The sequence below is a fragment of the Trichoplusia ni genome, chromosome 13 (assembly GCF_003590095.1).
Source record: "Trichoplusia ni isolate ovarian cell line Hi5 chromosome 13, tn1, whole genome shotgun sequence".
Taxonomy (NCBI): Eukaryota; Metazoa; Arthropoda; class Insecta; order Lepidoptera; family Noctuidae; genus Trichoplusia; species Trichoplusia ni.
The window spans coordinates 90,131-106,640 of NC_039490.1; the positions used below are offsets into that span (position 1 = coordinate 90,131).

The 16,510-nt window shown below is 34.7% G+C and overlaps 1 protein-coding gene across 2 annotated transcripts in view; it reads right to left on the bottom strand.

Annotated features, from left to right (window-relative positions):
- Positions 1-16,510, bottom strand: part of LOC113499934 (max dimerization protein 1-like) — a 280,679-nt gene that overhangs the window by 37,603 nt on the left and 226,566 nt on the right. For both annotated transcript variants that reach the window (XM_026880539.1, XM_026880538.1), the window contains exon 4: positions 8,874-8,988. In XM_026880539.1, the coding sequence (XP_026736340.1) occupies positions 8,874-8,988 (115 nt within the window). The remainder of the gene's footprint in view (positions 1-8,873; positions 8,989-16,510) is intronic.

The window sequence follows — 16,510 nt, forward strand, 5'->3', positions numbered from 1 at the left end:
TCACGAAACAAAAAACTACGGAACTTCGACAAATAATATATAGCAAATCCGAGATACAAGCGATACGACTCGATACAACCCGATTCAACCCGATTGGACCCGATTGTACCCGATACAACCCGGCCTACCTATGCGGATGAATGCTGCCGATCAATCAAAGTCCATACAAATGAAAGAGAAATAAATAACTTATTCTTTACGTAAGAAAGTCAGTGGCGACGTAACACAGTTGAAGATGTATTAAAGTCGTTTGGGACGTCGACTCGATTTGGGGTTCGGTTATCGAGTAAATTGTGTGTGAACGGGAGGCTTGGAGTCTTTAATTGTAAATATTATGAGACTAATTGGAGATAGGGATGTTATTTAGGCTGCAAAACGATTGTGATGATGTCAAGATTTTTTTTCTTATTGCGTTAACATAATATTGATGTGGGTTTAGTTTTTCGCAAATTGATTTGTGTTTTTTGCTCTACAAGTATGATTTTATAAAAACAAGTGAATGAAATAAGTACTGTACTGCTTGCTGTAAGAAATTCGCAAAACAGTTCACAATACGACAAATAAAGTGAAAAATAACGATATCAAAATTAAATTAAGAGACCAGGCGAACATAACCAAAGGAGGCTTACAGAAGCACCGAAATATCAACAAAAATCAGCCAAAACTAGCCACAAAACAAATCAAAAACCTACAAAAATCATTAACAAACCCACAGCATAGGGAACTACATCGCGCACGAAAACCACGATACGTCAAAGAAACTATTTTTACAAAAGCCAACATTTGTTATCATGCATGACAAAAGTACGAGAACACACGAGAGGTGGACCAACATTTGTCAAAGCCGGGCTATTAATTTAGCAGACTACGTGTATTAAACGCACGTACGTATGTATGTTGTAGGGCTGACACGTGACTGCCCGCGGTTCCACGTGACTTAATTTACACTAAATTTTGAGTATTACTTGGTAAATAGTTAGTGTTTTGACTTTGGGCATGTTTGGAGTATTTGTTTTAAATAATTTTATTTATTTATAGAACCTAAAACGGAGGATACACTATTATATTTCACAGATAAAACTAGTAAAGGGACCACAGCATTCTCTAACATACTAGGTAACTTACAAGTTAAAATATAATTAAAATATTAAAAATAAAAATAGAATAAGCTTAAGGACTAATTCAGTACTAAGTACTAAATGTGTGTGTAGCAACATGTAGTTAACATGTTGCACACACACATTTTAGAAACACGGTTATAGAAAAGGAGTCCTGGTGTTTTGAGGTTATATTGAAAATTAGGGTACTTAGAGTATTGAGTATGATTACTTAAATATGTTATTTAAATTAAAATGTGTGATAAAGCATCAAAATTGAAGTAACCAAGGGTAATTTATATTATATATAACATAATTTGAGGTACATATAATAATGTAGGCGAGTAATCATAGCACCTCAAAGTTTGACTAACAATTGGCCCAATTATGGTAATCACTTATTTACATGTTCCACAGTAATTGTGTACTTAATGCTTGTTTAATTGACATCCATGTTTGTGTGTGTGTGTGTGTGTGTGACGTATAAAGTCACTTCATGTTATTTTTACTGTGGTGTCGTAAACGAAAATCTTTGTATTTGATGTTCTTCGGGGATTTATTTGTGTTTGTGTGTGCTTATTATTAAGGGCGTATGTTTGTGTATATTTTTTTGGAATTTTTGCCGTATTCTAAGGCTCTCTTTCGTTAACGATGCGTAGAGGGAAAATGTTTTTTAGGAAATTGAAATCGATTTATTTGTTTACGTTAGAAGATTTTTTATTGATTGATTAGATTGGTTGATAGCACATCACTTGCTACGCATTTCCAAGTAGAAAGCAACTTTATAATAGAAAAAAATAATAGAAAAGAATATAATAGAAAGTCCTGTTGTTGAGCGATAAATAGGCCAGCATTTGTCGATAACCCAGATGTTCAATTAACAATATTTATACACATTCAGTTTAACCGAGCTTACTCGTTACATTAAGTCTTTACATTAACGTTTTGGGCAAGAGGAAAGAAACATAAATCATAAGAGCTGTGATAGTGTTATCTAACTATAATCTATTACCGAGCGTCGGGCGGCGCGAATCTCTAAGTTTACCGATTAGCGTGGTCGCCCTACGTCCGGACTACCCCGGTCTACCCGACTCTACCCGGCAGATAGGTAGGTAGGTAGGTGCTACCCCGTGCTACCCCCGCGGAAATTGTAAATCTTGGTGTAGGCTCCACAGAAATTTATTAACCATAATGGTTAAAGGGGAAATTGATAATCATTTTCAATGAGCCAAATATACGTTCGGTAAATAATGCTTGGTTTTGTTTCGTTATAAATTTCATTAATAATAATTCATGTTAACGGTGAATTGTTCTGTTGGCTATGCAAAGCTTTAGAGACATTGATGTATTGAAAGATTTTTATTTATAATTTTTGTTTCAGTGGGATTACGTAAAACAAAAGCTTAATGGATTGAGTGGTCATTTCAAAATAAAATATGTAGAAAAACTGTATTTCTCCTGTAGGTATCTCGTATGATAGTCAGTATGATTTTCATACAAAATTGATTGGTGATAGCAAATGTGAGTGACCTCTTTGAGTCCTTAGGTCGGCTGAATACCCCATGCTTTCAATTTACAGTTAAAATCCAGTATGGTAGCGCACCCCGTATATAGGGTTGTAAATTAATGGGATTTAAATACGGGATGTGGGCACTAAACAGGGTTATATCTTTTTTTAACATTCTTTACGTAAGGTAAATTTTTGACGTTTTCTAACCTGTTATTCCGTAGTAAACTATCAGTTTCAAATAAAACATAACTTGCGTATAGTCAAAATAGCTAGATTTCCAAGAAAACCTCTCTAGGATATCATTTGCATAAAAAAGTTTCAGGTAAAAAAGCTCCCAATCACTTAAAACATATAATTTAAAGTCCGGGGAATTCCGGGAAAGCGTGCAGGTGGTACAACATTGTCCTGCCTCTAATTGAAATTGTACCCACGATGGAATTACCCCACGGGGCTGCCATTGCAACACTATTAGCGATTCAGTGATATCTGTTGTTCTGTTTCTGATATTAGTTGTTACTATTTTAGTCTAGAATTTTGGTAATTTTTTGTGTTAAATTTGCACGTAACTTTTTGAAATGTTTTTCTCATCTCAGATAGACAAATATTTTTTGTAATGAGCACAATCATTTGCTGAGGTTGGGTGTAATTAATCTATAATACATGTATTTAGATACATTTAATATTTAAATGTCTCGTACTCATAATACAAGCTTTGCTAGCTAAGACTAGATGGCGTTGCGTGAAACTGAAAAAATAACAAAAATATCTCTTAAAAGGAAGCTGCAATACTGGTTTTTTTAACAAATTCCTTTTACATTCGTGTAATAAAACCCCATTGATTTACCGGAACGGAAAAAAAAGTAGTACGGTCAGCACACACGTGTAACATCAGCATATCGCGTCATATCTGTGTACGGTCAGCAGCGGCGTCATGTTTAATGTGACGTGTAAAACGAATAGTGTCGCACGGGAGGCGGGGGGGGGGGACAGAGAGCTGTCAAGTGGGGGGAGGGTACCATGGAGTGTAATCGCTTTTGTGAGATTCGAGTGAGTTTTGATCGTGTTATCGTGATGACATTTTTTGGGCTTGTAAGATGTTGGTTTTTTTATTGATACTTGCACATGTAGGTATACAAATACCAAAAAGAATAACTAACTTAGCTAGCTATGTCCTATTTGTATTACATTAGATATTAGGTACTTATATGTTAACAGATTTCTTGAACTATTTACTATAACTTTCAACAACTAAGATAATGCCATGTCTTGTGGTAACCTTTTCTTTAACCCGAGGAAAATATCGCAGTAAACTATCTTAACTACAAATGACAAATGAATTACTTCATCATTATCATCATCTCAGCCTATCGCCGTCCACTGCTGAACGTAGGCCTCCCCCAAAGAGCGCCAACCATCCCGGTCTTGGGCAGCCCGCATCCATGAATTACTTACAAAAACTAAATTATATTCTTGAAAATACATCTCAAATATTACACATAAAACACCTTAAAAATCTGTTCTCTTGAAACCACAACAACTTAAACTAAACCTTATAATCCTTAGCATAAATATAAACAAGGTTTTATGATAACACAGGACACATTGTTATCAGCCATTCGTAGGGGATGCGCAGTGACTCAGTGAGTAGGTGACGAATGCGCGCCGTGTCCGGTTCGCTCCCATTGCTCAAGTCGGCTCCGTCCGGTTCCACACGGCTCGGACTACCGGGCTGGGAGCTCGTGTTACATAAAGATTACGTTTTGGGAGAGTTTATTTTTAGGGGATTGTAGATGCATTTGTAAAGTCAAATCTGTTTAAGTTAGGGTGGTAAAATGATGGGTTTTTTGAGGTGGTGCGGGGTAAGAAAATTTTGAGGGATTTGGAGACAGCATTTGCCAGGAAAACAATGTATTAAATAATTAACAGACTAAATTCGTAATTATAATATTTTTATAATGCTTTTTGAATTGCGCTCTGTTTCTGCATAACAACTGGCATTTATGGACGTGACGTGATATTTGTTTCGATAATTCAAGTCACGTGACTAAGATTTGTAACTATAATATATTTGATAGGTTCAATCAGCGTTAACATTAAAGAAATGGTTTATGTGTGGGAGGGGTTCAAGAAAATAGTTGCATATTCTTCTCAAGTCTTGAGCATATCGAGTGGTAAAAATACATAAATTCGACTTGAAAGGAGTCCCTTGTCTACGACGCTAATGAGCTGTGTAATGATAGTATATTGATTCTTGACAGAGAACACCATATCTGTTTGTTTGTCCCAAATTATAGGCGTGATCGTATACTACGAAACGAAACAATTGATTCGTCGTATAAATTAACTATATCACCAACCAAATATCAACTTTGTTCGCTTAAACATAAGACATAAACTCGCTTAACGAACAGCAGTTACAATAAAGCTAGTGAGACTATAGGCTTCATAGCAAAACAGAATCCAATTCGAGCAACGTCCACACAATGGCGCGGTGACGAATGCGTCTAGTGTCCGGTGCCGGGCCATCGCTCACGGCTGCCGGCCGGCTCTCCGGCCGCCGGCCGTCCGGTCGCCGGACACGACAATACACCATACTATTCATACACACATCCATCGGTCATCTTTGATAGGCTTTGTACTCAAATTCTCCGAATTCAATTTTGGGTATTACGTATTACTGGCTTTATTTTGTTCTAGGTATTAAGCTAGGTCGGAGAATAGCCTAGAAAGTCTGGAATAAGGCTGTGGGTTTTTTCGAGGGTAATATAAATCGGTTTGGCGTGATCTGATTATGTCAATCCTGTGAAGGTTGTTGCTCTGATTTTTCGAGATATTTTTGATAACGTATTGTCGTTTTATTTTCGTGCGAGTATTTTTATAACAAATTGGTTTTTTGAGATATAAAAGTTATATTAGATTAGGGATTAGGTAGTCTTAGTCGGTAGCTGGGTGAATAGATGGACAAATATTTTGTAAGACGAAAATATTTTTATATTAGATAAACACGCACACCGTACTCTGCCAGCTGATTACAATGAGATTAAATTGAATAAGTAAAAGCCAACATTTTTAATGATGAATATATAAAAATAAATTCTTTAGGTTTCTTCTTAAGTGAGGACACGTTTAAATGATTTCGGATTTTTCACCTAAATTCTTAATAGCCAACAAAACAATTGATATTATAAAGATAACGAGTTTTACCCCAGTTAAACCAAAAGCAACTTAAACTCAAATTGAATGTGAAAGTGAACTCAAAGTTTAAAATTCAATTAACTAACAATTAGTCGAATCTAATTTGAAACTTCATAAATTATAGAAAAGTTTTAAAATTTCACCGTTGTCACATCGAGTTTGAAATTAGTTGATGGACCGAAAACCTGTGGGAAATGTTTAGTGACCATGACTTAGCAGTTGTAGTGATGGCAGGGGATTGAAGGAACATGGGTTCATAAAGTTTTTTTTAGTTATTCTATTTGAACATAAATATGTCAATAAGAATTTGGATTTGATAAATTATCTACTACACACAATTGTGTCATAAGAGATTTGATTGGTGAAATATATCAATCAGATTTTCCAAGTTAGTTCTATTACTAAAATTTCACAGTTAACTCTCTAGTAAACGTTACATTTAAAATTATTTTCAAGTACACACCTCAAATTGATAAAAATTAAACTAGCCAACTATTTCTAAAAAACTATTTCTGCACTATAATGAAATTACCTACCTACTACACAAACACATAAACAGACACACAAATCTACTATGGTAATACATATCTAAGGACGCAGCAAGCTTATGTGACAAAGCTCTTACTATTACCACTGAAAGCATACGCAGTTGAAAAAAAAACATGCCGACAAAGGTAAAGGACAGTCGACGACACAAGTGTCAACATTTTAATTGTAATATCTTCTTTAATCTGTATAAGACAATTCGCAATTGCCACATCCACCATCCGGCAGATAAATTGAAAAATTCGACATTCTTTGTATAAAAAATCTGTTAAAAATATAATACCTACTGTAATTTAACGGGATTTTATTTTGCGGTGGTGAAACCCTAACTGCCTTTAGAGTTCTTTCAATATTTTCGTTCTTCATTAGATGAATTAGATCTGAAGAATAATTTTGTGAAATAACTTCAAAAGTTAATTTTGGGGTTCGGAATTGCGATCATATGACAATTATACAGTTTAATATAACCAACCCTATTAGCATCTTTAAATGCCAAATTACTAACATTTTTTTATAAAACAACCTCTTCTTCTCACTTTTGTTCGTACATACATAAACGCGAAAATAATAATAATTCACATTTTCTCTCTTTTAATATTTAAAACGCCTCTTTTACCATTATCAGTATTGCGGGGCTGTCTGTACGGATCCTTCTGAGAGGGGAAAACGGAAGTGACGTTCCGGAAACGACGTCGGGCGGAAGCGCGCGAACCCTTTGCCGCGCCCTTTGTTTATAGGCCCTGTAGGCTAAGGGATAGGCCCTTCGAGCAAGCGAACAGTCCTTAAGAGATAGTTGATTAAGAAATTGAAGATTAACTTCGCGTTTACAATGATTGATTGTTTCGGTTGAATTTGTTGTAAAAGGGTATGTTTTGGTGAGTCTCATTTTATTTGGTAGATATTTTAAGTCAATTTAATAATTAATGGGTATGCTACGTTCAAAATGTACGTATGGAATATACTGTTACTGACATCAAAATCATCGGTTCTCAATTCAGTCTGACTTTTTGTTTATTCATTAGTTTAAATTGGACTACACGACGGATGTAAAAATCTTTCATCATCTACTAATATAGAGATTAAAACGGATACACTTATAACACATATAAAAATCCTCAACAACCTACTAGAAGCCGTTAGCAACACCTTTTTGATATACAACCTCCATCCGACAACAAAAGAATCTCTCACAACTATTACAAAACAGGAAACGGATGTCGTCCGCGCGATCCGACCGACGCGACTTCAACGTTTAGCCGAAATACAGAGTTTTGCCCTTTCATCGGTGCTTTAATGAAAAAACTTTTTAAAGAATACTCCCCTTAAAAAGTACTTATTTTCGGACATTTAATATTAATACGGCGTCGAGTTTAAGACGCACTTAATAATGTATATATTTTTTATGTCCCGGAAACATCTTTACAACTGACGACAGAAAAGGGGACCTTTTTTATATAAGTATATAAAAAATACGACTTTTTTGTATCGTAATTATAATTAAATTATTAATTACGCTTTAGAGTAAAAGCAGTTTTATATGAGGCTTTTGATATAATAAAAACATCTACGCTAATTAGTGATATATTACTTTATCAAAAATGTGATTTGCTGAAATATAATTATTTGATTTGGCCAACAAGAACGGTAACCGCTCGTAATAAGAATATATTTTTTGGTGTATTTATATTATTAACTATTGTGCTTTAAAAAGATTGAGTTCCACTTCTATCGAGAGATAGATAAATATAACTCTTTTAAGTTTAATTAAAATAAGTTTAAAACCAAATAATCTACTCTTATCAAAATCACACTAAAGTTTACACGAAAGTTTCACAATTAGTCTTGATATATATTGATACAGGTAGAAGGCATCATACTATAAAACACTTTATACAAAAAAACGTGTTCTCGTAGGATAAGCAAGGAACAGTTTATCATGATAAACCGCGAGTAAAACGGCGGGGCGCAGCTATATCATAAATGATTAACAACTGAAGTGCAGCTACGTAAACTGTGAACGAGCAAACTGTTTCTAAGTTGGGAATAGATAGCTTAAGTTAATACGGACTTAGGTCAAGTTATATTAAGGATGACCGGAATTGGACCGGTCTCCGCTTTGGAGCGATGCAAATACAGAGACGGACTGTAGGTTATTAATTAAAAGTTAACTTAAGATACTCCTTCGTATATGTTATGCTGTGTAAATGATATTGGTTAGTCAATATTTTTCATGTTTATAGATTCTATATACGTTATCAGATTAACAAGTGTATTTAAGAATAATATTGTAATTGATGATGTTTTTAATGTCTTTTTTCTCTACCTTTCATCTCATGTATAATAATTAAGAGAATCTTTTAAATAGTATTCTAGTATAAAAAAATACAATAATAATTAGTTATAGAAAACTTTCTTCGGGCAAAAATAGCTTTTAACAAAGTGGAGTTTGGAAATAGTAAATTGGGTGGTTAGACTGTCAATTCCATATATATTTTTTGGCGATACAAATAGAGATGAGTACTGACCTTTATAAACCTTTTCGCTTTTGTTAATAAACCTAGTGTTGTGTGCCGTGACGCTTCGGGCCCGAGGGGTACCATGTCCTTTAATTTTTCCAAACAACTTCTTAAGTGTGCTCTCCTGTAACAAAGATAAAGTACAATTAGTATAACATAGTAATCTACGAATGCCCGCAGTTGTGGGACAACCACATGCAGTAGAAATGTATGCACGCTGGTAAAGAAAACTTAAACTGCATAAAATTCTATAAGCTAAAAAAATAGTAACATGATTGTTTTCTGACAATAACAACAAACGTCCTCTTATAATAACAATAATCATATACTAAAAATACACATTTTCAGCGAACAACAAAAGGTAAAGGTCAAAAACTATCCATTGCCATCCATTCAACAAAAAACAAAAAAACAGATTATGTTGAGAATAGGCCAGACGCTTCTCGGGTCCCTATTCTCAAAACATTCTTATTACAATAAGTGGTTAATATTTATGTGGGTGGCTCACTGCTTTCCATCACCACTATAATTAGGAGGGGAGTAAATAATTTCTGCCGTAAAATATCTCATGGTGTTTGTCATTGTTATTTATATGGATTTATTGTAGTTTCCTTATGTTATGGTGTGATGTTAGGAAGGAGGCAGCAGAAAAATGTGACTCTCTTTTTGGTGTAGTGAGGTAAAATAATATTCACCAAAATGGAATGGTAAATAATACAGATATAGAGATAGATTACGCCTTACTGTTAATGAAAATAAGAATATTAATTATTATTTAAATTCATTGTTTTATCAAAACGTAACTAAAGTTTTTTTTAATTAGCATGATTCAGAAAAGTATATCATCTGTCAGAATCTAGCACCATAATTACAAATCCCGATGTGTAAACTATATGTATATGTACTGGACAATTACATCACTAATCTTTAAATACCAAGTAAGAAACAAGGCTATTTTTACATTGCTTTGATAATAAAATAACGCTCATACATAATAACATAGCTAAGTTATATTTCAGCCACTAAAAGCGTATTACATTACAGTTAAGGGCGTTTTCACGTTTCAGCACAAAAGTAAAACATTCGCTTTGGCGCAATTTGCGACTTATGACCACTACTATTGTTCTAACTCATTCTTTTATCACGTGAAAAATACATTATATGTTGTTTTGTTCAAGTTTTGTAACGTATTCAAGAACTAATCAAGTTGTAAACATCGTTTACATTAAAATATGTATGTATAGCATGTCTGAAAAAAATATTGTTAATGTCAACCTTTAAAAAAAGATATCAAAAATGTAGCGCTCATGAAACATTCAGATTTCAGATGTGAGTTGCATAAACGTATATGCGAGGAATTAAATATTACTGCACCTATATTTATAACAATTTATATTGCGCATTATATGCACTTGAAATGATTACAAACACATTTTTTACGTTCAATGTCCATGTGTCCTAAAATCACTCTATTTATTTTCTATTCGAGTTTCCAACATTTTCCGATCGAGATTCCTTAGTAGGGCTACAAATAAGCTTTGTTAAGGCCGGCTCGGCTAGTCGCGGGCGCGTGCCCCTGAACCGACTCGACTCGGTTCTGAGCGCTACACTCACTAATTTCATTTCACTATGTACTCAGTTATACAATGTTATGTAACGGACGGTTTTAGAACCTGTTAGCAAGTTATTTAGGTCGTAGATGCATAGGTTTGTAAGTAATTTGAGTGGAGGATTTTACTGTGTTGCGATTTCAAATGAAATTAAAGAAGATGAGTCTCCGTCATTGTTTTTCAAAAACTTTTAGGATTCAAGTCAACTTCAGCGCTTTTTCATTTGAATAATAGGTCACCTACATACCTTACAATTCTTAATTTACCTATACAGTTACAAAATAAAGTAAGATATCGAACAATAAATCTCAATTTTAAATAGCCCCATAGCAATCTCACCGTTCCACGTAATAAACTTTTACATGAAGATTATCTTACAACCAATTCGCCGCAAAAATATCGCTATCGCATGTTTGCGCACATTAATTTTGACTGTCATTCGATAGCGCCCGCATCCGAACATACCTAATTATATTCAAGGTATTAAGGCGAAGGTATTTCTCTATCTCCGCTCATAAAATCCAAGATATTTCTTACAAAATTGTTAATTTATGATTCTGTTATTGAAGGGGTCAATGTAAAAAATCGGTCGGTATCTTAATGGAATGTAGAGCTAATTCTTGGCAGGTTGTTTGTTAAATAAATAAGGCTGAAACGCGAACGTGGGCGTGTTTGTTAGGTTATGGGAACGCGGAAGTTTAGTGATTTCTGTTTATACGACTTTTTTGGGAAGTAGAAAGCTATGTTCGGACCTTTTTTAAGAACCTTTTTTTGACGAAAAATGGAGGTCATTTACCGACTCCTTTTACACCATATTGCGTAATTTATTTGGATTTGTGTACTAATGTTGTATGGAAATGTTATATATCATTTGTTTAAAAGGATCAAAGTTTCGAACAAATGTCAAATGTATCTCCATACGAGTATTTTTCGCATCTTAAAATTGCTTACTTAACGAAATCAACGCGATAGTGATTAAAAAATTACATCATCAATTTCTACTAGTACAGTGAGATCGAACAGGAATATAGTAACATCATTATATAGATATGTATGGGTATATTACAGCAGGTGTATATGAATGCAGTCCGGTAAATGGTAATTAGTAGGCTGCCTTCCTACCGGATATTGGCGGCGCGCTGATGACGGACGACGATTACTGCGTCATATTCAATCAGAACTGTGTTGTTGTTGCGAGGTTGTATATACTGTATTGTATTGTATGAAAGGATGGTGTGGGAATTACAGGAGTGAAAGGATGTAGAATGCGCCGTAATATATTGCCGGAAAAATTAAGAATGAGAGATTTATTGAATTTGACTTACAATACCAAATGACGAAATGAAAAGCGGATTCGATTTTTGCACCAAGGATTTAGAGACAAAATGAATGACACAATGAATATCAACACATAATCTATCTATACTTATATATAAAGCTGAATAGTTTGTTTGTTTGAACGCGCTAATCTCATGAACTACTGGACCAAATTGAAAAAATATTTTTGTGTTGAATTAACCATTCATCGAGGAAGGCTTTAGGCTATAAACCATCACGCTGCGACTAATAGGACCGAAGATACAATAAAAAATGTGAGAAAAACAGGGCAGATATAAATCATAACTTATATCTTCTACCCACGGGGACGAAGTCGCGGGCAACAGCTAGTGCTCAATAAAAAGTAAAATCAGTTTATAAGCAAAAAAAAACTTACTCAAAAGTTCAATTGAAACTTTCAAATTTAAAATTCCATTCAAAATACCATTGGGGTAAGAGTAAGTAACAAGTTACACTTTCCCCACACCTGCCCGAACCGGGGCTCATAAACTAGGCATCGCGTGGCAATTCACTAAAATATCTTAGTACATTGTTATCAAGGCGATATGCCGCGCACTTTACGACATCGTAAATTACTTACGAGTCGAAAACTCGTAAAAAACTCGTCAAGCCGAAATTGGACGCACTCCACTATGATAATGTTGGACAAACGCCGTAATTATGTCAGACAGCTACCGTTAATGTTTGGGGTAAAAGAGGCTTTTTTTGCAACACCTGTGTGTTGTTTTTGGTTGAAATATGGTGTACGTAAAAGTGATTATGTGTTTTGATAAGAAAAAATAAAAAATAAGGCACTCTACATTCGATTTCCGAGGAATGTTGGGAAGGAAAATTATGAACTAATTTCATTTGTTTTTTAAGATTCTAGCACATTAATAGGAGTCAGCTAAGGTGGTTTGTGTATTTAGTTTGATATTAATTAAGCATTCTTTATAAAACACCCTTCCTTTGGCTGCAAGTACTTAAAAAAGTCCCTAAAGCTAAAAATCTTTTTGTAATATTAGTTATTAATGTAGTATGTATCTTCATGTAAGTTCGATTAATTTTATTCAATTCCGAAAACTCTACATTTATAAATGAATCCAAGCTATTTTGATTATAGTTGGCTATCAAGTATTTATTGTCACGTGACGTCGTCATGTCGTATACATGTCGCCGGCGTGTCGTCACGTTACAAATGGCCTCGTTACGGTGATGACTAGCCTCTGTCTCTACATATTTCTTTGTTACTGAACCTATGAAGAAAACAAATAAAAACTTATTATAAGTATGTTACGTCTTTTGTTTATTAAATGTCTCGTGTCCAGTTTTGGAAGTTTATTGGCTTTTCCCGCAAGGAATATTCAAGATTTTGGTTATTCATTAAACGGAACTTTCATATTTTCATGTTCATTCTTGTAAGGCACTGAAAATACTTCATTAAATTCATGAACTATCACAAAATAATAAGGAAATAGCTTCTATACATATGCATGAGAAACAATTAAGCCAACTAATTGTAAAAACGCCTAGTCCTACCATTAAATTTGCTACGGCCTACGGTAATCGCTACGGCAATCGGCGTAGCGCGCTCAAGCGATATTATTCAATAATTACGTTACCGCCCTGCGTAGCGCGCCGCCGGTTACGGAGGGCTACGGTGCTACGTAGCAACACTCTACGTACGTAGACAGAACTTTTTTGCTACGGGTATTTTTCAACAATTCAATTGTTCGTGTCTGTTTCCTGGATTTTTGATACAAATTGCTATCTTTCAATGCCGTTGGTAAAATAGCGTATTGTGTTGTCTATCAGACAATCATTTATAACAATTTTTGCTCGATTCTAATATGTTAAAATGACAGTTACAACACACTTACGTAGTCAATTTAACAGTGTTACACGCCAGCGTACAAAACAGCACAATCATTCCGTAAAATTCCGGCCTTTATTTATCGTTAACAATAAAAAGGAAATTACTCCCCTATGTTACGTGGTGGTGTGATACACGGCCGTAATAGACCGCCCGCGGCCGCATTCACACCGTCAAGAATCAATGTTCAATCAATCATGCTCAGTCGTAGCGATAATGTCGCTGCTTGAATAATCGTTCTTCACTTTATCGTTTAAAGTTAAGTGATTTTTAAAAGGTTTATGTGTCGTAGCAGTGACTTGTGTGTGGCGTTGAGAGACTTTTAAATTACTTTTAGTTTTAAGTAAATTAAAATAGTTTCAATCTGTTAGTTGGCAGCTATTTATATTAGATACGTCAGATACGTTGTATTTATGTAGATTGTATTTTTAGCGCAGTTCGCTATTTCTAAAAGATGCATTTGTGTAAACAGGGCTATAAACTTTAGCTTAATTTTATCTTGTTTTGTTTTTAAAATCATCATTATCATATTATCAAATGGCGTGGATGCAACAGAGCTACCACATATCCACTCCTCCAGGGACTAGAATCGTAATAAAACACACACATAAAATATAATGCAACAAATGAGATATTTCTGTAAAGTCGTGTCTAAATTATGTAGATAGGCAAATAGTCCATTTAGAGTACAACAGACCCAGAGGGTCAAACGGTAATGGACCTCAAATGAGCGCGGACCTCTTTTAAACAACTCCGGAATGTCAGAGCGCACAGTGGGACAAGTCTTGGATGGTTTTAGAAATATTGTTTATTACAACACAAATATTGTATTGAAGCATTAATTCTGTATTCATTTACAAGGGCCTTATTTTAATAAACTAGCTGTCGATCGCGGCTTCGCCCACCTGGATGTCAGCTATAGCAAAAACATAAGTGCATCAACACAACCTTTACGTTGTGCCTGTGGGTTAATCCAAATGCATTAGCTACCTCCACATAAAATTAATTTGAAATCGGTATATCCTATCAAACACAGTCACAAGCTATCGTATTTATAATAGTAGTTTGATAGTGTGACTTATCGGAGGCAATTCTCATAAATATAAATATGCAAATATATTTTTCCTTAACTTATATGCCAAAGTAACCATCTGGAAAGTTCATCCGAGCTTTAAAAAGTGTCATAAACACCTGTAATTTCCTCAAACTCTTTGAATATCAAACATTTTTCAGATAATGATCCTTTAAAATTGGACCCCTTGGAGTCGCAAGCCTTCAGGCTATGCCGAGGAATGCCTTTGTCGATTAGCCTTTTCCTTTCCACTTCTTTGAGATATTTGCTCTTGTGATATCGCCGACTTCCTGTCCTTTAAGTTAAAACATTTTAATCCCCAGATTTGGACAGGTTACGATATAATTGAATTAAAATAATTATGGAGTTAGGGAGTCGAGTCATGAATCAATTCTAAAAAGGAAAGATGTTTTTTTTTTTGTATTTCAGAGTTAGGAAACTAGATGAGAGTGTTTATTTTTTCTATTTAGAAAAAAAAAAACGTTCATGGGTAAGAAAACAATAAACATTATTTATTCGATTCTGGTAATTAATAAGGGTTTATTGAAAATCATGTAATTGAATTCATGAATTCAGCGTAATTCCCCTATATTTATAGTGAGAAAATACAAGGCATGTAATTCTAAAACCATGTAAGGAAAATTATAACCGCAATGAAAGTCAAAACGTTTCCCACACGAAATAGTTTTCATTTGACCATAAAATAAGTAAGCAGCAAAAACCAGAACACGGTATAACACGGCACATTGCCAAAACCGAAATGAACCACTGTCCCGTACCTACTAGGGTTGTCACCGAAACACGTATGCCCACGTATGCCCATATCTGGCAGTCCTACCCAATCTGTATGCAAAGCGTCCCGAGGGTGGGGGATCTCATTTCCTACCGCTACCTCCCCCCCCCCTACCTTGCTGCTTCTACCTACCGCACGTCCGTCGTCAAACTGACCCACCCGGGCCTGTCAAAAGATGGATGAATTTGAAAGAAACTCCCGCCCTGCGGCGATTGTAGGGCTGTCACGTGCCGACTTTGAAATGACTCGCGTCCAGGTGTTTTGGTGTCGCGCATGTTTTATGTTTGGCACGTGTTGCATTGATTTTAGTATGTCTTTATTAAAAATGTTTTGATTAGATTTTTAAATATTTACCTTAAAACGCAAGCAAGTCCTATACTTGCTTTTTAGATATAATATCAATGCTTTTGACAACGTATTTCTAGGAAGTAAACTGTAATTTAATAAAAACGCAAAGGTACTTAAATCTCAATTTAATTTAAGATTTATGTCAATTGAACATTATTCTAATAATTCTAAACACTCTATCATTTAAATTCTCCTAATTTCCTGACCGTAGCAACCCTAGTTGTCGGACGATCGTCACGTTAGGGTTAAGCATATCTTAACATTTTTGCACGTCTGACTTCGCTTTGATTTATTTTTTATATCTTCATTGTGACCCTTGCATACTATATCACGGAGGTCCATTCTGCCCATTTTTGTCTGGAATTTTATAATCTTTTGTATTTTTCCTGTGATGCCCGAAAGGGTAATAAATCAGTTTCCTAAACGACTGTGCGTGATACAAATTCATTCGTTCTATTATTAACATTGAAACTGGATCTTGGACACAAGCACCTTATAGTAGTTGACGGTAATTAAAGGGAAGTAGCATCTCAATAAGAAAACGTAATTTAAAACTACGTTCTTAAATACTTATAAGCGCATATTTATCGCTTGAAAGTGAAAGAGACAAAAGAAATGTAGAGTCGGCAACAT